The 26,907-nt window shown below is 50.4% G+C and overlaps 1 protein-coding gene across 3 annotated transcripts; it reads right to left on the bottom strand.

Annotated features, from left to right (window-relative positions):
• Positions 1 to 2,430: 2,430 nt before the first annotated feature.
• CACNA1F (calcium voltage-gated channel subunit alpha1 F) lies at positions 2,431 to 26,247 on the bottom strand. Of its 3 annotated transcripts, none has more exons than XM_017671706.3 (48): positions 26,223 to 26,247; positions 23,991 to 24,240; positions 23,508 to 23,613; positions 23,146 to 23,285; positions 22,752 to 22,894; positions 22,501 to 22,653; positions 21,658 to 21,854; positions 21,444 to 21,547; positions 20,712 to 20,869; positions 20,356 to 20,445; positions 20,152 to 20,245; positions 19,955 to 19,981; positions 19,646 to 19,806; positions 18,523 to 18,748; positions 17,420 to 17,627; positions 17,208 to 17,328; positions 17,026 to 17,107; positions 16,086 to 16,131; positions 15,856 to 15,907; positions 15,238 to 15,391; positions 14,936 to 15,065; positions 14,381 to 14,440; positions 14,138 to 14,244; positions 13,967 to 14,054; positions 13,405 to 13,512; positions 13,266 to 13,318; positions 12,223 to 12,369; positions 11,244 to 11,445; positions 10,996 to 11,154; positions 10,047 to 10,157; positions 9,720 to 9,803; positions 8,886 to 8,906; positions 8,557 to 8,685; positions 8,144 to 8,209; positions 7,782 to 7,873; positions 7,213 to 7,372; positions 6,848 to 6,975; positions 6,474 to 6,570; positions 6,169 to 6,271; positions 5,820 to 5,921; positions 5,518 to 5,648; positions 5,142 to 5,273; positions 4,735 to 4,904; positions 4,036 to 4,129; positions 3,779 to 3,923; positions 3,576 to 3,688; positions 2,986 to 3,183; positions 2,431 to 2,724 (listed from the first exon to the last, which is right to left on the bottom strand). In XM_017671706.3, the coding sequence occupies exons 1-48, from the start codon at positions 26,245 to 26,247 to the stop codon at positions 2,494 to 2,496; spliced, it is 5,898 nt and encodes a 1,965-aa protein (XP_017527195.1). In that variant the 3' UTR covers positions 2,431 to 2,493. The 3 variants fall into 3 exon arrangements, with proteins under 3 accessions (XP_017527195.1, XP_017527194.1, XP_017527196.1); XM_017671705.3 differs by having other exon boundaries at positions 20,679 to 20,869; XM_017671707.3 differs by having other exon boundaries at positions 20,679 to 20,869; positions 23,991 to 24,008; positions 26,186 to 26,247.
• Between the last annotated feature and the right edge of the window lie 660 nt (positions 26,248 to 26,907).

Below are 26,907 nucleotides of genomic sequence, written 5' to 3' on the forward strand. Positions count from 1 at the left end.
AAGCCTATAAAAACGACAGGATGTTGGTTTTCATCTTTGAGCGTGGTGAATATAAAAGTTTGCTAATCCTCAACATTGGCAGGTTGGCCAGAAACAGGCATTCTCATGTAAATTGCCAATGGAAGTTAAACTGCTATGATCTCAGGGCCAATTTGGCAAAATCCAGTAAACTAACATATCCATATACTGTTTGGCTCAGTGTTTATACTTCTAGGAATTTATCTTACAGATAGATTCATACATGTGCATTATATAAAATGATACACTACAGCACCATTTTTAGTAAGAAAGAGCAAACACAGGGAGTGCTCCTTATTGGTGGCCTATTTAAACTCTGATACAGCCACAAAATGGAGTAGTATGCAGCTGTCATTTGTCATTAATAATACTATGGAGGTACAGAATGACTGCCAAGATATTTAGTTAAGAAATGCAAGATGCCAAACTGTGTGGAAATTTTGTACAAAGAGAATGAAAGGGTTCTATCATAATTATAGAGAGAATAGCTAACATTTTAAATTGTGAAGGAATTTCCCTAAGGTCACACAGCTGGTAAGTGGTGAAACCAAGATGTGAACCCAGGAAATCGGCTCTAGTACCTGTTACTTTTAGCCACTGTGATAACTTATCAGTACAGCATCCTATACATGTAAAAGAAATCTAATAACACTGGTCGCCTCCAGAGGCAAGGGAAACTTTTCACTTTATTTCCCATTATGCCTTTTGAATTTTAAACCATCTAAATGTATACATATTTTTAAAACACACACACACACACACACTCAAATTCACACAGATATGTAATGGATGCTTCCCAGTTATTGCCTTATTGGGGGAGGAGCATGAGTTTTAGCTTTCAGTTGCTTGAGTTTGAATCCCACTTTTCATATTTATTCCTATATGACTTTGGACATGTAAACTAGTTTAAAATGGAAGTTATAGGGTTGTTACACTGATCACTGTAATGCACTTAACACAGGGCTAAATAAATCGTTCATTTTACCTCCTACACATCTCTGGAATCCACTCACTTCTCACCCTCTCCTCCACCACCTCCGCTAGCTAAGGCGACCATTGTTCCTGCCAATTTTAGCATCTCCAGTGTCTTTCCCCTCCCTTCTGTTTTCAGCACAGCCTTCAGAGCATCTATTTAAAATGCAGAATTAACTATGTCACTACCCTGCTTAAATCCCTCCCATGGCTTCCAAAGTGCCTTTAGGAAAAATCCCAGGGTTTGGGGGCTGGCATTCAAGGCTCTGCATCATCTGGCCTTAGTGGTCTCTCCCACCTACTTCCTCAACAGCCTCCCTTCACTCTCTATGTCCTGCCTATGCCTTGCCTTTCCCACAGTACACCAGCCCAGCATCTCCAAACCTTTGTTTCAAGACCTAGTGGAACTCTATATTCTGAGTTCTAGTCTCCAGTTCTGGCTCCCCTCAAATTTCCATGCTGGCTGGATTGACACCAATCATACAACTAAGAAACCTCTAGACTGACGGGTGGAGACCCTCGGTCAGAGCCTTCCCAGTGGTGGCCCTGTTGTGCACCACTCCCAACACTGCCTCCAATTCATTTGGAGTGGGGCTGACTACCACTTTGGACAAGTCCTTTGGCATGTCTAAGCCAGGTCTGTTTGCTCTGAGGAAAACTCAGAACAGTGCCTGGCACAAAGTAAATGCCCAATAAACCTTCACCAAATTAATGAGACCCCAAAGGCAGTGACTAATGGTAGGGCAAGAAGTAGAAACAGGAGCTCTGGGATCTGTGTGGGAAGGGACTGGGGTACTCTTAGGTGTTCCTAGGAGAGCTAGGTGGGCCCTGAGTGGATTTCTCCAGGTTAGGAGCCTTGTCCTTTACTCTCACTCATGTCTTCTACCAATAAATTTATATATTCTTTTCATCAGACAGAACGTGGGAGGTGGAAGACAGGGTGATCCCAATTTAGCCTCTTAGAAATTCCTGATAGTGTAAGAGAACCCCTCTGCCTGATATATCACATACCGGGTTAATTCCAACCTCTAGGCCTTTCTACTGGCAGGATTCTCATTTAGGTTTTCTTATCCTTTCTGTCCCATCCATATATCCTTCCTCAGTCTGACCTGACTGACCCTTTGTGGAATCTCTTACTTGCCCCCACTCCTCACCTAAGCCCTCACACATCCTTTCTCTCCTCTGTCCTCCATCTCTGTCTAGTTCCCTCCCCTTCCCCCACCACCTCCACTCTGTCTCTAGCTTTTTTTGGCTGCTGTCTCTTCCTCCTCCTCCTCCCTCCTTTCCTAACACTGAATAATCAGGCTTGGCTGTCCTGATTTCTGGAAATACCCACATGTGGGCAGTGGCTGAAGGCTGAAACAGGGGATGGATGGATAGGAGACACTGGCTGCCGCAGGCCCCGAGTGCAAAGACACAAAATCTATGGGTGTGGTCCATTCCTGTTTCCTCTGGGGAAGGGGGGACAGGAGGTTTATTGAGCAGCGGGGGATGGGTGAGAATTCAGAGGGCATAGACACAGGCCATCTCCTCTCCCAGGTCCTCCTCATCAAAGCGAGAAAGCATGGACTCCTCGTCACTACAGAGTGAGCTGGTCCCCTGTGCCAGCAGGTCACTGGCAGCACTGTCCATCTCGTCCAGTGTCAGGTTACATGCATCCGCAATCTCCTGCTTGGCCAGGGCCACAAAGTGTGGGTCTCTGGAAAAGAGGCCTAGGCCCTCGGAGATGAGCACCTGGGGGCACAGATGGTATCAGAATTGACAGAGGGCACAGCATGGAGTTGAAGCAGGGTGCACAAAGTAGTCAGTGTAGCTAAATGAAGCAGGGGAGTCAGCAGGGGACAGTGGTGAACACATCATGCTGAGCAGAAGTCATAAAGCAAAGGGATAGCTACATGCACAGCAGAGACTAGGGACTCCTCTTCCCTCCCTCCCAAGCTCCCATCTCTTCCCCTTCTCCCCCATCCCTCTTGCCCATGCCCTTTCTGGACTCACAGCCTCCACCAGGCTGTCAGCACTGCCCCTCTTGCCGTGGCTGGGGACTGAATGGGTTCCAGGCACATGCAGACAGGTGAAGGTATGCAATGGACCACCGGACTTGCCAAGGTATCCCTGCCCCGCTAAGCCCTCCTCCACCAACAGCAGTGGGGCATATAGGAGCCGACCCTGCTGAGGAGGGGTTGCCCAGGAACCCTGGACCACAAGAAACATCAGGGGGACAATGATTGATGGGTGGGGTGTGAGGGTGTAGGACACTCCTGCACTTACTTCTTACCCTCCAAACACATCTAGAGTCAAACTGAATGCATGTCAATTAGATTCGAGTTTATTTAAGAGTGTAGAAGATCTAGGTTTAAATCTCAGCTCTGCCACTTACTAGGTGTGATCTTGGGTAAGCCTCTCTGGGCCTCAGTTTCCTTATCTGTAATGTAAACTGGGGAACACTATGCACCTCACAGGTACAGGGAGGATTCTGTGAATTCATATGTGTCCTGTTCTTCAGAAGGGCCAAGCAATGTGTTTGATAAATTCAGCCTAGGTGATTCCCACCACCCCCAGACTTAGCACCCTCAATCCCACCTCACCTGTGCCCTGCTGGGCCCTGAGTTGAGCCCACGATAATAGGTGCCTGGGATGGGTAAATCTTCACAACTGTCTTGGTGCCGCAGACACTGGATGGTGAAGGAAGGCTTCCTTCCTGGGTGTGGTCAAAGAGGAATGTAAGTGCCTCCTTAACCCTCTGCCCTGCTGGTCCTTTGGGGGCTCCAGGACCCATGCCCACCCTCACCTGCTGGCGTGGGGGGCAGCAGACGGTGGCGTGGTACATGATGCTCATCCACATATCTCTGGGGTCTGTGACGTGGCAAAAGAATGGGGTGCAAGAGAATTTCTGCCTGCTCATCTAGGTGGGAGAGCCTGTGTGGGAGGGAGGGCTGGGGGTGAGCTCAGGTCTGGTCATAGTGATGGGGCGCCATCAGTCCTGCCCTCCCACACGTTGCTTGTGGGCTCATCCTACGAGTCATGGTCAGCATCTGGGCAGGGAACTTCCTCTTCCTCGTTCTCCTCCTGCCCTTTGATTCCTTTGGGCTGAGTGCTTCCTTCTTCAGGAATGGTGAAAATGAGAACCCCAGAGTTTCTCCTGGGGAAAGTGTGGGAAGTTAGGCAGACCAGGGCTTTTAATTTTTTTTTATTAGGAAATTTCACATAACATAATATTAACCAGTCACCATTTTAAAGCAAACATGGGCTTTCTTTTAATAGATGTTCGTTTCATTGGAAAGACCCCAAATTTCAAAAAAATCAAAGTTGGTCTGTTGAAGAGACAACTTCAACACAAGAACTGAGGGTGTGTTGGGGGTGGTGAGGAGGCGGCTGTAAAAGCTAGTCATGACCTCATTTCACCCCTCCATTATCCCCTTTCACAGGCTAGGAAATTGAGGATCATGGGAACTAAGTGGCTAGCCCAAGGTCACTTAGCAAATGGCAGAGCCAGGACTTGAACTTAAACCTATTTAGTTCCACATGATGTGCCTATTGTATTAAACCCTTGCATGGCATGGCCTTTCTCACGTGAATCTCTTATTATCCTCTATACCCACCTGAGCCTTTCTACACCTCGCCATCCTTCCCAAATTTCCACTCAAAGGCCCTCTTTGGCCCCCCTCTTCTGGTCCCTGAATTACCCCCATGCAGTGGCTAGTTCCTGCCTTCCCTTACAATCTTCCCCCAGACTCTTAATCAGACCTGTAAGTGTGGAATCCAGCTTGGGGCACACTGGACTGTCTGGAGTCGGGAGTACCTCCATCGTCCTCACTGGGCCCAAGAGAGAGTGAATCTGGAAGTCTGTTCCCAGCATGCAGAGACACAGAAATCATGGAGTTCCGGCGAGATGGGGGCTGGGAGCCCATGGGGGCCTGTGGAAGTCCCAGGACTGAGTGTTGCATCCATGTTATATCTAAGTCACTTGGTCATATAGTGTGTCTCCAGTGAGCTCCCCAGGGGCTGGATCTGGCTCTTGCCCTCCAACAGTGGATGGTAGGCATCAAATTAACAGTTACCTACTGCAGGGGGGCTTCTCTGGGGGCTTTCTCCCTACTTAATGGAGTAGTTTACAAACAAGAGTTCCTGGGGAAGTGAAAACTTGTCCTCACTTTGTAAGTTTCTGGGTCTTTCTCTTCCTTCTCCTCTTCCTCCTGCTCCTCTTCCTCCTCCTCCTCATCTGTGTCACAGGTGAGGGCCTGTCGGATCTCAGGACCCAAGTCCTGTAGACTCCTAAGACCATCCTGTGGGGATGGAAAAATAGAAAAGTGGGGCAGCTCAGGGTCTAAAATCCCTGGTGCATGAGCCTACTTGCCATGAAGGAGTGGGATTGGGGAAAGGGGCCCCTCAGCCACCACTGACCCTCTATGGGTACTGAGGCCTCAGTTTCCTCACCTGTGACATGGGTTCCATGAGATCAGGAGGGCCATCAGCCTCAGCCACAGTGCTCCCACAGACCCCCACCCACCCAGGCCCAGCTCTGAAGACCTGAAGGGCAGAAGAGGTGCTTGGGGAGGCCTCTGTCCTTAGTAGCCCCTTTTCTTTCCTGCGCTGGAATTTGCGGAAATAGTCCTGGATCAGAAATGTGGCATAGAATTTGCCCAGGGTGACCTCTTCCTCTGGGGACAAGGGAGAGGAGGTAAAGTCATCCAGGGGTTCTCTGTTTCCCCAATCCTACTTACAGTATGGACTCCCCTTTGTACCCCCTCCAGCCAGTGCTGGTTTTGTGGTGATAGGCAATCATCTGACTTTCACGCTGGGCTCAAGGAACTGGGGTAGAGCTAGCTCACCATCAACAGGAGGGATGACCTCATCTAGCAGCTTCTGCTTCATCCGCTTCCAGATCTTTTTAATGACAAGCCGAAGCTCCTGATTGGCTTGCTCCAGGTTGCCTGCTTCGGGAGAAGGTGTGGGGCATGAGCCAATAGGAAGAGCTCTTATGACCACTCTCTCACTGTTGGAGGGGGCTTCACAGTTTCTACCGCAGACACACACTGCCCCCACTAGACAGGTAGGTAAACAGGCCCAGAGAAGCCAAAGTTCAATTAAGGTTCAGCATTAGCAGTGGGGGCCCAACACTTAATGAGTTTGCTCCCTGCACCCTCCCACTCCTGTCCCTCCAACATCCCTCCCACACACCTTCTGTCTTGATCTTCAAGGATGTCCGAACCAGGGCAAAGAGTGTGGCATTGAATGTCACTGTCCCATCTGAGTTGAGGGGCATGTTCATCGCTACAAGTCTCTGTGCACACCAGGGACATTGAACCCCTTTGGACAAATGTTGGGGTGCAGGCATACATGCCCAGGGGCAGAAACCTTTCAGAATAAAACCAAGCACCCACTCCCCACCCAAGGCAAAGTCCCAACTCACCCCTGCCATGTGGTGGACAGCCCTCTTAGAGGCAGGGGGTGGGAGGGTGGAGAAGTTGGGCAGGTGCACAGACCTTGCAGGCCACTCGGTGTGGACACAGCTTCCCAAATCCCAAGGGTGGCTGGATGCGTCTCAGCAGGGCAACCACATCCAGGTGCTTGATTCGGCCCCTGGGGCAGGTGGGGGTGAGTGGGAGGCACCACTGGATTGGAAATATCCCCTCTAACCTTTTCTCAAGGTTCCATCACCTCACCACTACCTCCCTGACCAACACCCCAGAGCCTGCCAGGGAAGAATCCCAGGATGGTCAGGGGAGGGGCAGTGAGAACCATGGGGCATCTGCTGACTGGGTAATGGGAGGTGTAGGTCAGAGGTTCTGGGGTTGGGGGACTGTGTGGGATAGTGCCCTGTCCCATGAAATTCCTAGTATGGGGTTTGAGGAAATACTTAGCGCCAGGGTCATATTCAGACCAGATCCTCTTGAATTCATCAAGGTGATGCGGACCCAGGATGGACCAATCTCTAGTTAGATAATCAAAGTTGTCCATGATCACAGCCACAAAGAGATTGATGATCTGTGGGCCAGTGAGGGTGGGGAGGGGTTAAGTGAAGGGCAGAGCAGGGTATGGGGGTTGGTGGGAGGCTGACATAAACTTAGATAAACTTGCCACTGGGTCAAGGGTTCCTGGGTTGACCTTGTCATTAGGCCAGCCCTTTCACCCACTCTGAATATCTGGACTCCCCATCTCATCCCTGAACACTCAGGGCCAGTCCCCATGGCAGTGGTGGTAGTTTTAGGGAATGGTCCTCACCAGGAAGGCGCAGAGCATGAAGAAGCTGATAAAATAGGCGGTGGCAAAATTGCTACCACAGGTAAATTCCTCTCCAGGGCTAACATCAGAGTCAGGGTCACACCGGTTTCCAGGAAGGCTGGCAAGCATTATTTCCTGCCATGCCTCACCAGTGGCACACCTGGGGATCACACGGGGGTGCCATCCTGGAAGGGAGGCTCTGAAATCATGGCAAGTGGCATTGTGGGGGCTGGAAGGGTGAGGAGATGACCCACTTCTTGCCAGGGGCTACATCTGGCACAGATAGCATTTCAGTATTTTAAAAGCTGGTGTGGCCATATTGATGAGCATGTTTGCATTTTACAGATGGAGCACTGAGGCCTAAGAAGGAGATACATCTTGCAGTCAGAGAAAGGATAGCTGAGGCTAGAATACTCTAAATGACTCCTCAGAACACAGCCAGAAAAGTTCTCAGGCAATATGGGCCATGTTATTTCCAGAGCTCAGGCAGTCTGGAGCCCAGAGAGGGTGTATGGGTACCCAAGGGCATGCTGGGGACTGAGGTGGCAGGGGAGAGGGGTAGATGTCACCTGAACAGAAGCAGCACAGCCTGTGGAAAGGTCTGGAAGTTGTTGTTTCTGTTGATCTGTGTGCCATCCTGAAGAGCCACCTTGCCGAACATCTGCAGGCACACAGAAGCTGTCAGAGGGGTGAACCCAGTATCCCCATAGGTTCCCAACCATTTCGCAACTCCTAATACCCAAAAGGATCCTCACAACTTTGGCAAGCAGGCACTGCTGATCCAATTTCTCAGATGTGTCGACTGACTCAGGGTCATCCAACTTGTCTGCCTGTCTTTCCACTGATCACCCCTACTTTGGGTGCATTCCTATCCAATCCCCCTCAGCAGAGGAGTGCCTGAGGAGTACTCTCTAAGGTCCCCCCCACTTGCCTGCATCCCAATGACTGCATAAATGAAGAATATCATTGCGATGAGAAGAGCCACATAGGGCAAGGCCTGTGGGAGTGGAGAGGAGGGTAGATACTCAGGCCCAGGCAGAGAAAGCCCCAGCAGCTACTGTTCCCTCAGGCCTGGGCCTAATCAGAGATGTGGTCCACACTCAAAGTTCCCATGACTACCAGTGTCTCCCAAATGTGGGCACAGTATTAAATACAATAGAGTCAGGTCAGAGAGGACAAGGCATGCTGGGAATTGAACACCTAGAAAAGAAAGAAACCTGGAAATGGTAAGTTGCAGATGAGTATGGCACGCTGAGAGATGTAGTTCCAGGGGTGGCAAAAGAACAGGAAGGTGTGAGGTGAAGGCAAGGGATGATCCAAGGGAATGGGAGGGGGGTTGTTTACCTGGAAGGACTTGATGAATGTCCAGAGCAATGTGCGGATCCCTTCACCCTTGCTGAGAAGCTTGACCAGTCGCATGACTCGGAAGAGGCGAAAGAAAGTGATGGAAATGCGGGAACTGTCCTCAGAGCTCTGGGGTTGGGGGTGTGGGGGGTATGCTCAGTGTACATTTGCCCCAGCCACTCCCTGTCTCATGCTTTGCTCCTCCCAGTCCCCAAATCCCTCATAACTCAGGCCCAGGGTGGTCAGGGAGCATTTATAAGGACTCTCAGGAAGAAAAGAAAGGAAGGTGGGTGTGGAAAGCAGAGTCCCTGTTGTGAGGTGGGGGCTACCTCGCCAAGGTGGTCTCCGTTCTGGAGAAAGATATGGCCAAGGCAGAGGCGATAGAGGAAGTGATGAGATAGCAAATGAACATGAGGAGAAAAGATGGAGTAGATATAGGGGATAATCAATGGTAAAGTTATGCAAGGGATGATGGGGAAGGTTATGTGGTAGTGGATCAAGATGGTTGTGAGAAAAGTTGGTAATGAGGGTGGAAGGAAGAAGAGAGGGCTCAAGAGATGATGCAGGAGAGATATTGCAGCAGATGGAAGAAATGATGGAGCCATTGGTTTCATGGAGATGATGGAGAGGAGAAAGCCAATGGAGGACCCAACAGAGGAGCCAGTGATGGAAATAAAGAATCAGCAACATTGTCAACCAAGGTGTTAAAACCATGTGGTACCCAATGGAGTAGATGATGGAGCCAACAGTGCAGTCAGTGGTGATGACAGAGCCATGAAAGATCCAGTGTTGGAGACAATGAAGTTGTTGGAGGAAATGGATCCAATGAAGGAGTCAGGAGAGATGATGGAACCAAAGCAGGAGTTGGTGAAGATGATCAAGCCAATGGAGGAAGATGTAGAGGCAGTGAAGGAAAAATAGAAATAAGAGGGGAGTCATTTTAGGAGATGGTGAAGCCAGAGGATAGTTGCAAATAGAATAAGGGAGCTGGTGGGTGGGGGGCCTTTGGCTGAACCCAACAGGGGCTCAAAAGAGATAGAGCTAGAATGAGGAACACTGAGTCTCCAGGAGTGGGGTGGATATGAGTGGGAGCCATCTATCCATGTGAAAGAAAGCCCTGGGGTTGAGGTGGGGGAAGGTTAGTAGGAGAAGCCAGTCCTTACATTGACTTCAGTGACAGCAATGTCCACTATGCTGCCCAGCACAATAAGAGCATCAAATGTGTTCCAGGCGTCAGCAAAGTAATGCTGTAGGCAGAAGGAAAGCAGTGCCCTGTCTTTTCAGAGCTAGAAAACTATAGTAGGGAGCCAGTGGTGGTAGGGGCATCAGGGAGACAGGGCCCAGCTTGGACCACATGAAAAGCCTGTATCTGGATCCCTTTCACTCCTTAGTCTTATGACTCCCTTGTTGCTGCCCCCCCTGAGAGCTCTACAGTGAGCTCCACCCCAAGGAATTAACCCACTGTGAGTCAGTCTAGGGCTGGGGAACACCTTGGGTTTGAAGGCGATGATTTTGAGCACCATCTCAACAGTGAAGAGGCCAGTGAAGACCATGTTGAGGATGTCCATGGCGTAGTTGAAGGGAGCAGTCTGCTCATAGTGCTGGGGGAGAAAATCAGGTGTGGGGACAGAACATGAGGCAGAGACCCCACTCACCCTCAATCAAATACCGTCTGGTTTGGACTGAGGTAGGTCTGGGGAATGTGGTAGCATTATGGGTTGGCCAAGCCCCTCATACGGTCTGCCTCCAATATAAATATTGGAAAGCCCAGCTCTTAATTTCCCAACTTTCCTTGCAGTTAGTTGTGACTAATTAGTTCTGACTAATGAGACAGAAACATAAGTCTGCTGCTGGTTGGGTGGCTTCTGTGAAAACTATTTTTCCTTTCCAATAAAAGGCTCGAGTGAGTAGAGTCCCCCAGTGCAAACTTCTCTTTCTCCTGCCTTGAATGTGGCTTTGATGCCTGGAGATGTTGCAGCCATCTTGTGACCATGAAGCAACAATCATGAGAATGAAAGCCAACTTGCTAAGAATGGTAGAGAAGAAAGATAAAGCTTGGGTACCTGATGAGCAATGACCAACACAGCCTACCTCTATACTTCTTGTTATGTGTGGTAACTAACATATTTTGTTGACTCCAGGATGCTCACTTTTTCATATTTTAGAATCTCTGAAATTGGGGTGCATTTCACAATCAATGGTAACTTACAATAGCCACTTGCCATTTCCCTCATATTCCTAGATCTCTGAAATCAGGAAGCAACTAACAATCATTGGCCTTAGATTTGAAGAAATGTGGCAAATATCTTTATGGCTTAAGTCTCTGTTAGTTGGGAGTTTTGTTATTTGTATCCTAAAGCATTCCTGATGGTTCCCAAGGGACTGTGTGGACAAAATAGGGTCAGGTGTCCAGCAGGGGTCAGGATGGGGAGATCAGACCTGCATGGCTAGAGCAACCGTGTTAAGCAGGATGAGCAGGAACATGAGGTACTCGAAGGTAGCTGAGTTCACAGTGGCCCACACGCGATACTGATGTGGGTTCTTGGGGATGTAGCGGCGGAGTGGCTGGGCCTTGAGGGCGTACTCCACACACTGGCGCTGCATATGGGTGCAGAGCATGAGTGAGTAGTGGGATCCTGAGGTAAGGATGGGGGGTTGGTATCCATGCATCAGGGGTCAGAGGTCACCTGGTTCTTGTCCAGCTCACAGTTTTGGTACTCCTGCTCACCCTGGGCACGGAAGGTGATGATGACGAAGCCCACAAAGATGTTCATCATGAAGAATGCAATGATGATGATGTAGACAATGAAGAACACTGAGATGTCCACATGGTGATTATAGATAGGGCCCTTGTCCTCTGTGTGTGCATCAATGGCCTTGTATAGCAGTCTGGGGAGCCAGTAGGGGCAGGTGAGGGAATATCTAGCCCCCTCAGGTCTGCCCTCAGACATCCCAGAATCTCTTGCTTGGCTCCTCAAAGACCCCTAAATTCCCTGATCTACCCACCTGAGACCTCCACACACCCCAAGAGATGCTCACCAGGCCTTCAAAGACCCAAATCTCATCTCAGCCCTCCAGAGACCCAGAGATCCCCATACAGCCCTCCAGGGAATCCCCATCCAGGCCCCCCAAGACCCCAAGTCTACCTCAGTTCCTGCAGACCCCCAAATGTCCTTTGCAGCTCCCATGGGGATCTTTGGAGATCCCCATGCAGCTCCCTAGAACTCCCCCATGAGTCTCCAAGTTTAATTCCATACTCCATCTCTCCCAAAGATTTTCAACTAGTACCCCAAAGACTTGTGCAACTCTCTGGAAAACCCTGAATCTCCAGCTCTATCTCCTCTTAGACCCCTACCCATTACCCCCAGACTTATCCCTAGTCCCCACTAAATCCTACCCTGTCTTCTGTCAAATTCTACCTAGTCCCTCAGAGACCCTTACTCAATTCCTGGAGATCCCCCACCCAGGTCCCCAAACCACCCTTAGCTAACTTCTGGGAGACCCCCACCCAGTCCTTGGGTATGCCTGCTAGTCCCTAGAAAATCCTGTCCAGTCTCAAGAGACCTTTATCATATCCCAGGATACTCCCCCACCCATCCCCGGAGGATCCCAAGCCTAGAGGCTCCTGCCCAGTCCCCTGCCCACCCCTGGGGCCCTGCCCCTCACGCAGGCCAGCCTTCAAAAGTGGAGACAGTGAACAGGGCCATCATGGCTGAAAGGACATTGTCAAAGTTGAAATCACTGTTGACCCAGAGCCGCTCCCGGACCAGGGGCCTTGACACATCTCCATCAGGATAGACCAGAAAGGAGCCCCTGTGGATGTTGCAAACAGGTTGGGTGGGTGAGGAGGGGTGGGGAGCTAATGGAAAGGGGAATGGGGTCTCCAGCATGGAGACAACAGGGCATAGTGCTGACCTTGGGCATTTAACCTTTCTACCCTTCAGTTTTCCCCATCTATGAAATAAGGATAATAACAATGTATTTCCTGTCTTGTTACAAGGATTAATTAAGTCAGTCAGTGAGAATAGTGTCTGGCACCTAGTTGGTACCACGTATGTTGGCTATCATTATCATCATCATCACCACCCAGGAAAAAGCAATACTAATAATAGCCAACATTTATCAGCACTAAGTATATACCAGGTACTTTACATGTAATAACTTTATGTTGTAGTACATTCTTCATTTAGTAACTCATTTACCCCTCATAACAACCTTGTGAGTGCCACACTCTTCTTATCCCCATTTTTTAGCTGAGGAAAATGGGACTCAGCAAGGTTAACAAAGGTACCCAGATCTCATGAGATGGATTTATATCAGGAATGTCTGACTTTAAATGTCCCTCTATAGAAGTCTCAAGATGGAAGCTGGGAACTTGGCCAGGAGGTGCCTGGGGATTGCTGAGGGGTGTCTGGAGAGGAATGTAGGTAACTCTGGGGAATGTGGAGAGGGATTTTGGGGAGGTATTGGGGGGCCCTTTAGGGTTTGGTGAGATCTGAGGGCCTTTGCAGTCCTTGGAAGGGTTCTGGGGGGTTGCATCTTGGGGCCTTGGGGAATTCTGGGGGTCTTGTGGGACTTTATAAAATCTGGGGAGTTCTCTGCAGTTCTTGTGAGGAAGATCTGGGGATTTCAGGGGCCTTGGTGAAATTTAAGGCCTCTGGTCTTTAGGTGTCCTGGGCTCCATGGAGGGCAGGGTTTCAGGCACTCACTTGCATTCTTGGGGAGTGTGTTTGGCTTCATCGGTGCAACTGTAAAATTTACCCTATAGGGAAGATATTTGTCAAACAGGCTCACCCTTCACCCCCAACTTGACCCATGACTGGGCCTCCCTCCAGTGTTTCCTCCCACCTTGAAGAGCTGCACGCCAATGCAGGCAAACATGAATTGCAGGAGTGTGGTCACGATCATGATATTCCCAATGGTCCGGATGGCCACGAACACACACTGTACCACGTGCTGCAGGCACCCACGAATATGGCTAATGGACACTGCAGACCACAGTGGCCATGGGGCAGGGACTCTGGGCATGGATGGAGCTCATGGATTTGGGCTGGGGATATGTGGTCATGGGTCACAGATGTGTGGTCAGGGACATGTGGTCATGGGGAAGTGATGTGGGCTGGGGATGTGTGGGCACCAACCAAGAATAAGTGTTTGTCAGGCATGGATATGTGGCCATGCTTCAGGGGATTGGATCAGAGAGATGTGGCTGTTGGTAAGGAATGTATGGTCACTTGCAAGGGGCTTGGGTTAGGCCACATGGCCAGTGGTCAGGGATGTGTGGTTACACGTTGAGTCTAGGCTGTGTGTCATGCATCAGTGCAAATGATCAGTCTGATCAATGACCCTTGCCTCAGGGGCAGGCCAGGGCTTGGGTCATGTGGGTTGAGTTGGGGTGGGGTGGGGTTACCTTGAGTCCCTTGGCCCTGTTGATGGCTCGGAGGGGCCGCAGTACTCGGAGAACTCTCAGAATCTTCACCACTGAGATGGCACTGGAGCTGTGGAGGGGACAGTCCTCAGACCCTGACCTAGACCTGGCCTCAGCTCTGGGAGGAATGGAGTGGGATGGGGGGTCACTCACTGGATGCCAAAGGAGATGAGGGACACGCTGACCACCAGCAGATCTAACAGATTGAACCAGCTACGGCAGAAGGAGCCTCGGTGCAAGAAGGCCCCAAAGACTGTCATCTGAGGGCGGGGGGTGGTGGGTAGAAGGATATCAGACTAGACCCTAGATCTGGGATAGAGAGAGGAGGAGGGGATGGAAACAGGAGAGGTGGGCAGCCTGGTGGGCGATGGAGTGAACTTCAGGCCAATTAGTCACCTTTAGTAGAATCTCCACAGTGAAAATGGAAGTGAAGGCATAATCGAAGTACCCCAGAATCTGGGAGAGCGAGAAAGAGGGGGAGCCACTGAGTCATGGCTGAAGGGTATCCTAGGTGTGTGTGTGTATGTGTGCACAGGCATGTACATGCATGTGTACTTTGTAAATTTTGCTGTTCCTCTCTCCCTCCTCCCCCACCCCTTCTCCTTTCCTCTAATCATCATCAAGGACTTTCCCACAAGGCAAAAGTCTTAGCCATCAAAAAGACTAGTTTTCAAATTTGGATCCTTCTGCCTCTACCCAGTTATCTCCATGGGTGCCCTGGGCTCAATCTCTCTGAGCACAGCTTCTTCTTCAGCCAAATATTCACCTACTCCTTGGTACTTCCCCAAGTGTGTTGCACACATGGTAAAGGCTGGCACTACAGCTGCTACCATTATTGCCCCTCTCTCCTTGTCCAGCTAGGGCTCTCCTCCCTGTCTCCACCTTGGCCCCAGCTTAGGCCCAGTAGGACACCCCTGGGAGTATCCCGCCAGCTCCCAGCTAAAGGCTCACATGGTTGCGGAAGGAGTGGGCTCGGATGGGGTCCTCAGCGGCCAGGGACACACTGCTGAGGATGATGAACACCAAGATGAGATTGGTGAAGATATGATGATGGATGAGGGTGTGGCAGGCCTTCCTCAGTCTGGGGAGTGGGGAACAGGCCGTAGTCAGAACCTAGGACTGCAGTTGATTGGGGGAGCCCAAGGGATACAGCTCAGGCCATGCACCCTGCCCTAGCCTTAGCTGCTCCCTGGCCCTCCACCTGCCCCCATCCCTCTTGTCCTGGTCCCCTACCACCTACTCCCAGAACTCACGGGTTGGTTTGGCTGAGGCAGAAGAAGGCACTGCCCTCAGGGATCGGTACCACCTTCTCCTTGGGTACGACTTCCTGCAGTAGTTCCACGTGCCCTGCACCCCCTTCCTTGTCTTCCTCTTCTTCCTCCTCCTCCTCCTCCTCTCCCTCCATGCCTAACACCAGAATATCAAAAGAGAGAATTAATTGAGAATATGCATATAAAGCACCTACAGCAGTGCTTGTCACAAGGTCAGTTCTTCCCATCTCCCTTCTAGAATGTCAGAGTAAGGATTTTAGTTTGCTTTTCTCACTGTTTTGTCCCCAGCATTTAGAACAGTGCCTGGGACACAGTAGGAGCTCAGGAAATGTATGTTGAATGAAGAGCACCATCCTCGCAGTCATAGACACACGATTTTACAATAAAGGCTCTGAGAAGTACTGCAGCAAAACAAAGCATCTGTTTCTTTTCTTTAATCTCAAAGTCCCAAATGTTGCCGGTCACACACCATACCCATTATTTTCAAGATGATTTTGGAAAAGGCTGTTTCCCAAAGAGGAGGGTCTTGGGGATTAAACGCTCCTCCTGGGGGCTGTCTCTAAGGTCCCTCATCTCCTCCACTTGGCCCTGCCCACTTGCTTGCTCCTTCATTCTTTGTGCCTTCCTCTTCCTCATTCTCCTGACCAGGTACCTGTGGACAGGAAGATGGGGAAGTCATCAATGGTGGGGAGACATCAGGCAGAGGAGGCACAGAAGAGACACAATAATGGAGGAATGAATAGGCAGAGGATGGAGGTTAAAGACGCACAGGCACAGACAGGTATTATTGGTAGTGGGAGGTGTAGACAGTGCCCATACTTCTAACTCACCAATGTCCCATTCTCCTGTGGAAGGTTCCACTCAGTGCTCTTCTCCCTGTGTGAGGAAGTGGAGGTGATGGTTAAGGATCATGGCAGATAGGCAAGGCTGGCGGTGGGTCACTGTAGTCAGAACATACCTTTCTTAGGTCCTATAGAATGTCCCTGCTTCTGCCCTCGTCTCTACAGTCTGTTCTTCTCACAGCAGCCAGAGGGGTCCTGTTAAATCCCAAGTGTGGCACAACCCTCTTCTGCTCACACCCCTCCCATGGCTCTCACTCATTCAGCAAAAACTATAGTCTTTTCCATGGCCCAGAGTGCCCTCAATCTGGCCTCCCTATTGCCCCATTTGAGCTCACCTCCTACCACTTCTCCTTGCTCACCCACTTCAGACTCACTGGTGTCCTTAGTGTTTTTTGGAATACCCTAAGAATAGTATCACCTAGGGACCTTTGTACTTGCTGCCCCCTTGCCTTGAGCACTAGTTCCCCAGATATTTGCATGGCCCACTGCCTCACTTCATTTGGGTCTCTGTTCAGTTATCACCTCTGCATAGAGGCCTTCCTTGACTACTGTAACCAAAATAGCAATCTTCATTTCTCTATTTTTTTATTGTGCCTTTTCTTCATTACATATTAACATATATTTAATTAAATTTTATTACATATTCATTTGTTTGTGTTTTGCTTGCCTTCTCCAACTAGAATGTCAGCTTCATGATGGCAATGACTCCATCTAGTTTAACCCTTGCTGTCTCTTCAGCATCTAACAGGGCCTGGTACAAAGTAGGTGCTCAATAAATGCATGTTGAATGAATGAGGACTGGCAGGTTGGATCTGGAAGTATGAATTGCCAGGGTGACTAGGGCATTTCTGGTGGTGTGGGATGTGTGTGTGGGGTTCCAGTCAGAGATTCCAGGGAGAGACTGTCTTGGGGGTGGAGCCAGCATTACCTGCCCTTATCCTTGGTAGTGCCTGTGTCTCCACTGGCCAGGTTGTCCACAGCAATGGCAAGAAACACATTCAACAGGATGTCTGGGGTGAGCTCAGGCTGCAAAGGATGCCTCTGGACTACCCACATCCCCCTACCCACATACCCCCCACAACAATCCAGTCCCCCAAGGCTCAAGGATACAGTTGCCACAGATGAAGAGGATGACGAAATAGATGCACACCAACATCCCTGGGAAGAAGGGGCCACCGTAGGCCATGATACCATCATACATGACCACATTCCAGTCCTCTCCCGTCAGTATCTATGGGTGTGAGGTCACTGTGAAGCTCTTGGGACTTTCCCCCCACCTTAGTGACCCCCATCCCACCCTTCCCATGGTCTCCAGGCCCCACCTGAAAGACAGTGAGGAGGGCCTGGGGGAATGTGTCAAAGGTGCTTCTCTTGGTGTGGGTCTGGTCGAAGTTGAACTTGCCCCCAAACAGCTGCATGCCAAGCAGGGAGAAGATAATGATAAAGAGGAAGAGAAGAAGCAGCAAGGATGCGATGGATTTCATTGAGTTGAGCAGGGATGCCACCAAATTGCTGAGAGATGCCCAGTGCCTGCAGCAGAGAAAGGGGAGCATGGTTACAGATCCAGTGATGAGTCGGAACCAGGGCAAGGCTCCAACTTGAGATGCACTGGGGTGGGCTGTGTTAACATGGGCTTTGGTGTCAGGGCTAGAAGTAGTTTTGGAGTTGGGTTGAGGTGAGAATAAGAGTAAAGGGAAGATTGAGTTTGGGGTTTGGGTTGGTGTTAGGGATGTAAACGGAGGTGATGTTGGTATGGAGGGTACATGAAAGTTGGAGAAGCTAGAATTTACTTTCAGGTGGGACTGGGTCTGGGGTTGGGGTTAGGGATTGTAGCTGGGTCTGGGTCTGGGGATGGGGGTGGGGTTGGGGAGTATTGCGAGTTATAGATGACTAAATTGGGGATAACGTTGAGATTGAGGGTTGGGATGGGGATGAGATTGGGGCTGTGGCTGGGAAGAGGGTTGCAGTTGGAGACAGGCTGATGTTAGGAGTTAGAGACTTGAGGGTGTGGTCAGTGATGGGGATGAACTTGGGATCCAGTGTTGGGCTGTAAATGAAGTTGTGGATGATGAGTGGGGGTTGAGGTTAGAGATGGTGTAATTGGGGATTATGGGTAGGGTTTGGGTGGGGATTAGTATGGAGTTGAGTTTGGAGATGGGGCTGGGAACAATGTTTGAGCTGGAGTTGAGGCTGAGGAAGGGGGTGGAAATGGAGTAGACACCCTCCTCAGAGGACTTTAATCTCCGTGAAGGCAGGAACTTGTGCCTACTTTGATTCCTGATGTTTCCCTAGGGCTTTGAAAGGTGCCTGGCATACACTCAATGGATATTTGCTAATGAATGGTGATACATATCAAGTCATCATTGGACCTGGGGCTGTGTTTGGGGCCCCAGTCCACCCTTTCCGCCACATGCACCACACACACCTGGTGACCTTAAAGATCCTGAGGAGGCGCACACATCGGAGCACCGAGATGCCCAGGGGTTGCATGGCGCCCACCTCCACCAAGGTGGTCTCCAGGATGCCCCCACAGACTACAAAGCAGTCAAAGCAGTTGAAGAAGGATGAAACATAGGCAGAGGGGCCCAGACCGTACAACTTGAGAAGCATCTCTACCGTGAACAGACAGAGCAGCAGTTTGTTGGCACACTCTGTGGGCAGAGGGGCAGAGACGGGTGAGTTGGCCAGTTTCCATCGTGACTGTAGGGGGGCAGGGGCCATGGGATGATCTGCGGTAGCTGGTATGGGGCCAGGCACAGGCTGGTGAGGGGGTTAGGGTTAGGGATTGGGGTGAGTCTGTAGGTTAGAATGGGTGAGGTTTTGAGGGGCTTGGAGCTGGGAGAGGGGCAGTGTTGGGGTGGGGGCCTCAGTCAGCCTGTCTTGAGTCCAGAAACACTGCAATTCAAGGGTGATGTTAGAGAGAGGGGCTGGTTTGAGGGCTGGGGTCAGAAGTGTGTTCATTATTCAGGGTGGGGTTGATATTAAAATGAATAATAGTAAGAGCTAACACTTACATAGCACTAGCTTTATGTGGGGCAGGCAATGTTCTCAGCACTTTTTCCTTCAACTCATTTAATCCTCCCAACCACCTCATGAAGTGGGCACAATTGCCATTCCCATTTTATAGATGGAGAAATTGAGGCACAGAGGGGTTAACTTGTCTAGACAGTGTGATATTAAGATCCTGGACTCTGGGGTCAGGCTGCCTAGGTTTGCCACTTCCTAGCTGAGTCCTGGGATTAATCGCTTAACTCTTTAGTACCTTGGTGCTCAGTACTCTGTGCCCTAGTACTCAACTCATAAGGTTTCCATGAAGAGAAACTGAGTTAGTACATGTAAAGCACTGAGAATAGAGCTTGACATACACAGCAAGTGCCACATAAGTGTAAGCTACAACGTGTGATGGGACAGGCTAAGGTTTCTCCATTTAGTAGGGTGGGAAGGCAGTGTCTGGGGGTCTGAGGCACCCTAAAGATCCCAAATTTGGGCTTCTTGGGTGAAGTGAATTGGGGGTCGGGGAAGAGGACTGGCAGGTTTGGGGGGCGTACCCTGGATCTGAGTGAGCCATACAGGCTGCCCATGGTGCTCTGAGGCGATGGTCAGCGTGTTGAGGAAGACGAGCAGCAGCACAGCCCAGTAACAGGCATTGGACTTCACAGCCCGCCGGCAGCATGCCCGAAGGCCCCGGTTGACTTGGCGGAGGTGGCAACTAGAAGGAAAGGGGAACCCAGCAGCTGAGATCACCTACCTAAGCCTGCCCTGGGGGGCTCAGTAGGGGAGCCCAGTGGTGATGGGGGGCTTTCAGGTGGGGCTCACAAAGTCATGGGGTCCAGGAGTCATTAACTTTCCCAACTCACCAGACCCTGGTTTTCATGATCTTGTTTCTGGAAAAGAGGGGGATGGGAGGTGGGTGTCATAAGGGGCTGAGGGGCAGTAAGCGACTGGAGTTGGAGGGTAGGGACTGAGGTTAAGGTCTGAGGCTAAAGTAAGGACTGGTTCAAGGTCTGGACTGGGTTCTGGGCTGTGTCAGGGGTCAAGGGCTGGGGGCCCTCACAGGCAGTGTGTGCAGCTGGCCAGAGCCCCCTCCTCCTCTTCCTCATTGCCTGGGTTCTCTGCCATCGAACCAGTGTCACTGGCTGGGAGGCTGGCTGTGGGCGGTGTGGAACAGAGGTCAGCATATGAAGACCTCAGGGTTCTTCCCTTGGCTTTCTCCTATCTACCCACTCCATCCCCCTCCCCAACCTGGATGGATCCCCACCATGGCTGCTGGTGGAGTGTGTGGAGCGGGTGGAGTGAAACCAGTGCAGACGTCCACGTCTTCTATTGGTCAGCTCTGCCAGTTGTGGTCCTGCTGGGACAGGGAGGACAATTGGGGAGCATGGCCTGGGTCAGGGTTAGGGCTGTGGGGGTCAGGGGTGGGGTTATTTGGAGTCTTTGCTCTGGGTGCAGTGTGGGAAGGGTATCTGAGTCTAACTGGGGACTGGGCCTAGAGTTGTTGCAGGTTGGGGATGGGTCTCAGGAGGACAGCCCACATCTGAGGCATGAATGAAGCAGGGGATGGACCAGATTTGGGTTGCCTACGGTGGCCGGCCTGGCCCTCTTCAGCCATAGAACTAAGTTTGCCATCAGCTGAGAGGTCCTCCATATCCAACTCCTCTGCCTGCATGATCCAGTCTAGGTAGCCCCGCAGGTCCTCCTCCAACTGTTGCTTCTCCCGCAGCTTCTGGAAGTCTCCTCGTGCTTTTGCCTTCTCCCTCTCCTTGGAGAACTCCCTAAGGGAGGTGGAGAGAGGGCTAGGTGGGGGAAGCACCCTGGCCTCCTTGCCTTCACCATTCCAGCCACATTGAACTCCTTGCTGTTCTTTGAATATGCCAAGCACATTCCAGCTTCAGAGTCTTTGCACTGGCATTCCCTTTGCTTGGAACACTCTGCGGATACTCACATGGCTCAATCCTTAATCTCTTTCACATTTTCACTCAGATAGCACCTTCTCAAGGAGGTCTGTCCTGACACTCCCTATTTATAATTGTAAGAATGCCCCATTCCTATCTTTATCCTTCCTTTTTTCCATGGCATATATTCCATATGAAACACTACACATGTGTGTGTGTACACATATTTATTGTGTGTGCTGTTATTTTCTAGAATATATCCAGAAAGGAAGGCATTTTTGTCTCTTATTCTATTGCTAAAATGGCTCCTTGGTCACAGTTGATGCTCAATGCTGATTGAATGAATGAAGGGGTATTTCAGATGGGTTTTGAAGGATGGCTAGGAGTTTGCCAGGTACAAAAAAAGGGACTGGGACTGAGGGGCAGGATGGGGTGGGATGTCCAGCCTCCTCACCCACTCAGGACGCCAAGTACAAGGTTGAGGACGAAGAAGGAACCAAAGATGACGAGACTCACAAAATACACCCAGGGCAGCTCATACCCCATGGCATCCTGCATCTGGGGAAAGAGAGGGCATGCATTCCTCAGGGTATGCAGACACTCCCACCTGAGCTTGGGGAGGAAAGGTAGGTGCAGCCTCTGCACTGTGTACCCACCGTCCACCTCACCCAGTAGAGCACATCAGTCCAGCCTTCCATGGTGACGCACTGGAAGACTGTCAGCATGGCGAAGAAGAAGTTGTCGAAGTTGGTGATGCCTCCGTTGGGCCCTGCCCAGCGCCCGCGGCACTCGGTCTGGTTCAGTGTGCATGCACGCCCAGAGCCCGAAGTCGCACATGGTGACGGGTCCTCCTCTGTTTCCACATCTGTGGGAAGGCTGGAGCTCTGGGCTCTAAAGTATGCCCACCCCCAGCAGTTGCCATCCTGGAGCCCCATCCACCTGGGAAATTCAACTAAGAGTTCTAGATTTTTCTAAGTCAAGGGAAGCCTTAGTTCCTTACTTGTTGAGTCAGTATTCTAAACCACTGGAAAGGTGAGAGTCCCAACTACAGGGATTAGGGAATGAGACTCTAAATCTTGGGGCAGAAACTTGTTAATAACAGGAGTCATGAGCCTAGGGGTGGAGTCTTGTGAATTTGGGAGGGTCTCTTGAAAAGAGGGTTGGGGGCAAGGCTTGTGCTGGGGTCTGGATGAAGGGTTTGAGTATATGGGGCCAGTCCTGAAGGATGGCGTCTGAAGTGTAGGAGCAGGACCTTGGCCTGAGGGTGGTCTTGTGATAAGGCAGAGCTATTAGTGAGGGGGCTGTTGTAGTCTAGGATTGAGGGCAGAGTTTTGAATATGGAGGTAAGGCTGGTTTATCTGGGGGTGGAACCGGGGCCGAGGGGGGGGGGGGGGGGCAGAGTCCTGTGAATTTGAGTGGATTTCCTTGAGAACAAGGTGGGGGGCCTAAAAGCCAGTGGAGGGGAAGTGTCCTGTCAGAGGGCTGGGGTTTAGGGGTGGGGGCTGGCTGACCAGATCCCAGGAAGTAGCAGGTCTTGTGCATGCGTCCGAGGAACAGCTCGAGTCCAATGATGGCATAAATAATGATGACGAAGAGCACAAGCAGTGCGATGTGCAGCAATGGCACCAGTGCCTTCATGATGGAATTGAGCACTATGTGGAGACCTGCGGGGACCGAGGGGCGAGAGAAGTAGGGGCGGGGTCAGCTCAGTCCCCCTCCTACTCCTTCCCCCTTCCTCCAACCCCGGGAGCATGTCACTCACTGGGAACCCCAGACACCAGCCTCAGTGGCCGCAGCACCCGAAACGCCCGCAACGCCTTCACATCAAAGCCCCCAGGCTTCCCCCCGGTATGCAGAGCGTCTCCCTGCCAACCCGGGCCCTGCTCCAGCAGCACGCTGAATAACCTGATGGAGGAGCATGGGACGAAAAGACTGGGGTCAGGTCTTGGGATTCCCTCCTCACCACGCTTGTCCTCGGAAAAGTATAAGTCCATGTAACTAACTGGAAATGCAAATAGGTTTAAACTATGTTAATATTCCCAATTCTGTCTGCCTAATGGGGACAGTCTGAAACAGTTGTTTCCTTGAGCTCCGAATTCAGCAGGTGTGGGGTGGGAATTGAACTAGGGTAGGGGTGTCCTCCCGCAGACGCGCACCCGACCACGACGATGATGAAGTCGAGTAGGTTCCAGCCATTGCGGATGTAGGCGCTGGGATGGAGCACCAGTCCATAGGCCACGATCTTGAGCATGGTCTCCACAGTGAAGATCACTAGAAATACGTACTCCACCTGCTCCTGGGAGTGGAGTCAGGGGCGGGGGCGGGGAGCGGGGAGTTACCTGGGGGTGGGCTTAAGAGGGGCGGGGGCGGGAGAGGCGGGGCTTATAACATGACTCGGTGTGGGGCGGTGTAGACAAGGGTCATCCGGGTCAGAGAGGGGTAGGGCCTGGCTAGAAGGCTTGTAGTGTGCTTCTAGAGGGACTCTATTTCGGAGGGGGCGAGGTGGGGTGAGCCTCACCAGGTTGTGGTTGGCAGTGTTGGAGTCGTCCTCTGGGAAAGGGATGTAGACCCCCAGGGCCACGCAGTTGGCAAAGATGGTCATCAGGATGAGGATGTCAAAGGGCCTCAGGTGGATACAGTCAAGGACACAGGCAGAGTGGCTTCAGCATCCCCATATTCCCTTGGGGCCCACCCCATCCAATGCTGACCCTGACCCCAAGTTGACCAGCCCTGACATTTCCAGCCCCTGCTCTGGCCAAGGCTTTGACTATGAACCTCCTGGAAACCTTAGCCATCCCCAACTCTTTCTGTTATTTAGTTCTTGACTCTTGACACCCCCGCTTCCCCACCATGACCTTCACCTTTCTCAGCCCCCTCTAATCCAGTTCTTGTCCTTTGATCCCTGGTGACCCTGGTCTTCCATTCCAGCCCTGACCCAATCTTTGACTGGTACCCTGGTGACTCTCACTCCTGAGCCCTGCCCCCTGGCCTTCCAGGATGCTTCCATTCCACAATGCTGATGCAGGACCGCCGCAGGGGGTTGGCCAGGGTGAGGCAAAAAAGTGCCCGAGGTGACCGCTGGACACTGGCCACTGCCACCGTCTTGTGCTTACCATGCTGAGTCCTTCGCTTAGGGGTTCCCAGGCCCAACACCCCGCTGATTTCATCCCCTGATGCTGGAGGCCCAGTGCACAGTCCCCATTCGGGACCAGGGCCTGCCCCATTGGCTGTACTGGGCTCTGGGGTGGTGTCTGTGTGGAGAAACTGAGTCAGGGAGAAGCAGGGTATTGGAAAATCATGGCTGCCTCCTACCTGATTCCATCCTTCTGTCTGAGGGAAGGAGACAGGAGCATGTAAAATTAGGGGAGTTGGGGGATATTGAGTTAAGGATTGTGGGGTTAGAGTTGCTGTTGAAATTGATTGGGATAGAATGAGAGTTTATAGGGAAGTAAGGGTGAGATCACATTTCCAAGTGAGGGAGGGTTTGGTTATACTTGGGGGCAGAGTTTAAATTGGCATGGGGTAGGATTAAGCGTAGTTGGAGGCAAATTTCGGGTTAATTCAAGTGGTGGATTTGGGGTTGGGCTTAAATACTGGTGGGAGTGGAGTATACTTGAGATATAATTTAGGATTAGGACTGGGTATTTGAATGAGTTGGGATCAGAAGTAGGATCAAGGTTCAGATTGAAACTGAGTTTGGGTGGGATTTGAGTTTTGCATTGGGGATTTCAGCTAAGGTCATTTCCAATTCACATGGTCTTGTTTCAGCCTCTGAAGGGTGGTAGGTTGGCCTGATTAAGATCCCCAGCTTTGGAGAAAACAAGGCTTTTCAGTTTAGATCCTTACTCTACCACTTGGTAGCTGTGTGTTGCCTTGAGCAAATAAATTATGCAACCTCTCTGAGCCTCACATTTCCTTATCTGTACAATGGGATAATAAGAATACCTACATTTTAGGATTGTTGTGAGGATTAAGTGAGTTCAGCATTCAGAATAATTTCTGACACACAGTATTATTTCCATTGCAGGTGGGGAAATTGATGCAAAAAAGAGAGGTTAAGTGATTTGATGAAGTGGCTGTATTAGGAGTCAAATTTAGGTAGTCTCTGACTCCCAAGCCCTCACAACTTACTACCATTGTCAAATGGGTGTTCTCTCTCTTTTTATATATATCTGTCATCTATCTATCTATCTATCTATCTATCTATCTATCTATCTATCTATCTATCTATCTATCATCTATCACCTATCTCTATCTATCTATCTATCATCTATCTATCTATCTATCTATCTATCTATCTATCTATCTATCTATTTATCTATATCATCTATCTGTCTATCTATCTTTTTGGTCCTTAAAAATGGATCTGCATTCTTTCTGTAAAGTCAGAGACCCACTCACTAACAGTATTGACATCCAGGGGTTGGGGTCAGAGAGGGGTAGGGCCTGGCTGGAAGGCTTGTAGTGTGCTTCTAGAGGGACTCTATTTCGGAGGGGGCGAGGTGGGGTAAGCCTCACCAGTTTGTGGTTGGCAGTGTTAGAGTCATCCTCTGGGAAAGGGATGTTAGACCCCCAGGGCCACGCAGTTGGCAAAGATGGTCATCAGGATGAGGATGTTGAAGGGCCTCAGGTGGATACAGTCAAGGACCCAGGCAGAGTGGCCTCAGCATCCCCACATTCCCTTGGGGCCCTCCCCATCCAATGCTGACCCTGACCCCAAGTTGACCAGCCCTGACATTTCCAGCCCCTGCTCTGGCCAAGGCTTTGACTATGAACCTCTTGGAAACCTTAGCCATCCCCAACTCTTTCTGTTATCAGGTGACCTTAGCTCATGGTAAAGTCTGTATCTACGTTGAGGTTTGGACTCTAACAGGAGTTTGCCCTCTGGTTGGTAAGGTTTGTGTTAGGATTAAGCTTGGGGCTAGCTTTGGAGTTGGAGTTGGGGTGGGCACTAGGACAGGGTTGGGGCAGGGATTAGGGCTGGGTTTCAGTTGGGAACTAAGGCTGTGGATGGGGCTGGAAGGTCATAGTGGGCAGTGTCTGTGTCAGGCTCAGCATCAGGGCTAAGGTGTTGGTAAGGCTGTTTGGGGCTGGCTGCGAAGGGAACAGGGTGATGTGGTTCTTGTCCCCTGGTGACTCTCCAGGGATGGGGTCCTGGTGGGTGGTGGGTGGGTCCGAGGGGCTGAGAGTGGAAAAGAGCCCAGGGTCTGCAGGGGTGGAAGGTTGTTCTCACCTTTCCCGCCTTCAGATGCTGACATCCTCCTTTTCAGGTTGAACTGCCATCTGCACACTGCCCTCCTCTCTTCCCCCAGCTTTGAAGAGATTAAGGTCACACGGCAGGGCCATAAACAGGGTTGGATGGGAGGGTGAAAAGGAGCAAAGATGGGACATTTGTGGACCAAAGCCTGACAACAGAAAAGGCACTGATTAAAAATTTTTTTTACAAAATATATACCAATATCAAACCATCAGAAGTTAAAATAAGAAAAATTATATAATTTCCCAGCAGTATCTGAAATTTGAAGTATGTAGGAATAGACCTCAGGTATGTGTAATATCTCCATGATAGAGTTTGACATTATCCACATTTGACATTATCAAATATTGTCAAGTGATTAAAAGGGATCTAAATAAATGGAGAGATATATTAATTGAAATAGTTTATTATTACTAATTGAAATAGTTAATATTGTGAAGATGTCAATTCTCTCCAGTGATCTCAAGATTCAGTTCCGTTTAAAAAAAAATCTCAAAAAATTTTTCCATGGAATTTGACAAACTAATTCTAAAATGTATATTGAGATACAAAGGACCCAGAAAAGCCAAAATCCTTTGAAAAAGAACAAGATGGGAGGGTTTGTTATATCTGATATCAAGGTTTGTTATAAAGCTACAGTAATTAAGAACAGAATAGAGTT

Source organism: Manis javanica, chromosome X (assembly GCF_040802235.1).
Source record: "Manis javanica isolate MJ-LG chromosome X, MJ_LKY, whole genome shotgun sequence".
NCBI lineage: Eukaryota > Metazoa > Chordata > Mammalia > Pholidota > Manidae > Manis > Manis javanica.

Coding starts and splice junctions, on each gene's coding strand:
- CACNA1F (XM_017671705.3), bottom strand. CDS start 26,247: ATGTCAGCATCTGAAGGCGGGAAAG. Junction 20,246..20,355: donor ACACTCCACCAGCAGCCATG/GTGGGGATCCAT, acceptor CACCGCCCACAG/CCAGCCTCCCAGCCAGTGAC. Junction 6,571..6,847: donor GAATATGACCCTGGCGCTAA/GTATTTCCTCAA, acceptor CACCTGCCCCAG/GGGCCGAATCAAGCACCTGG.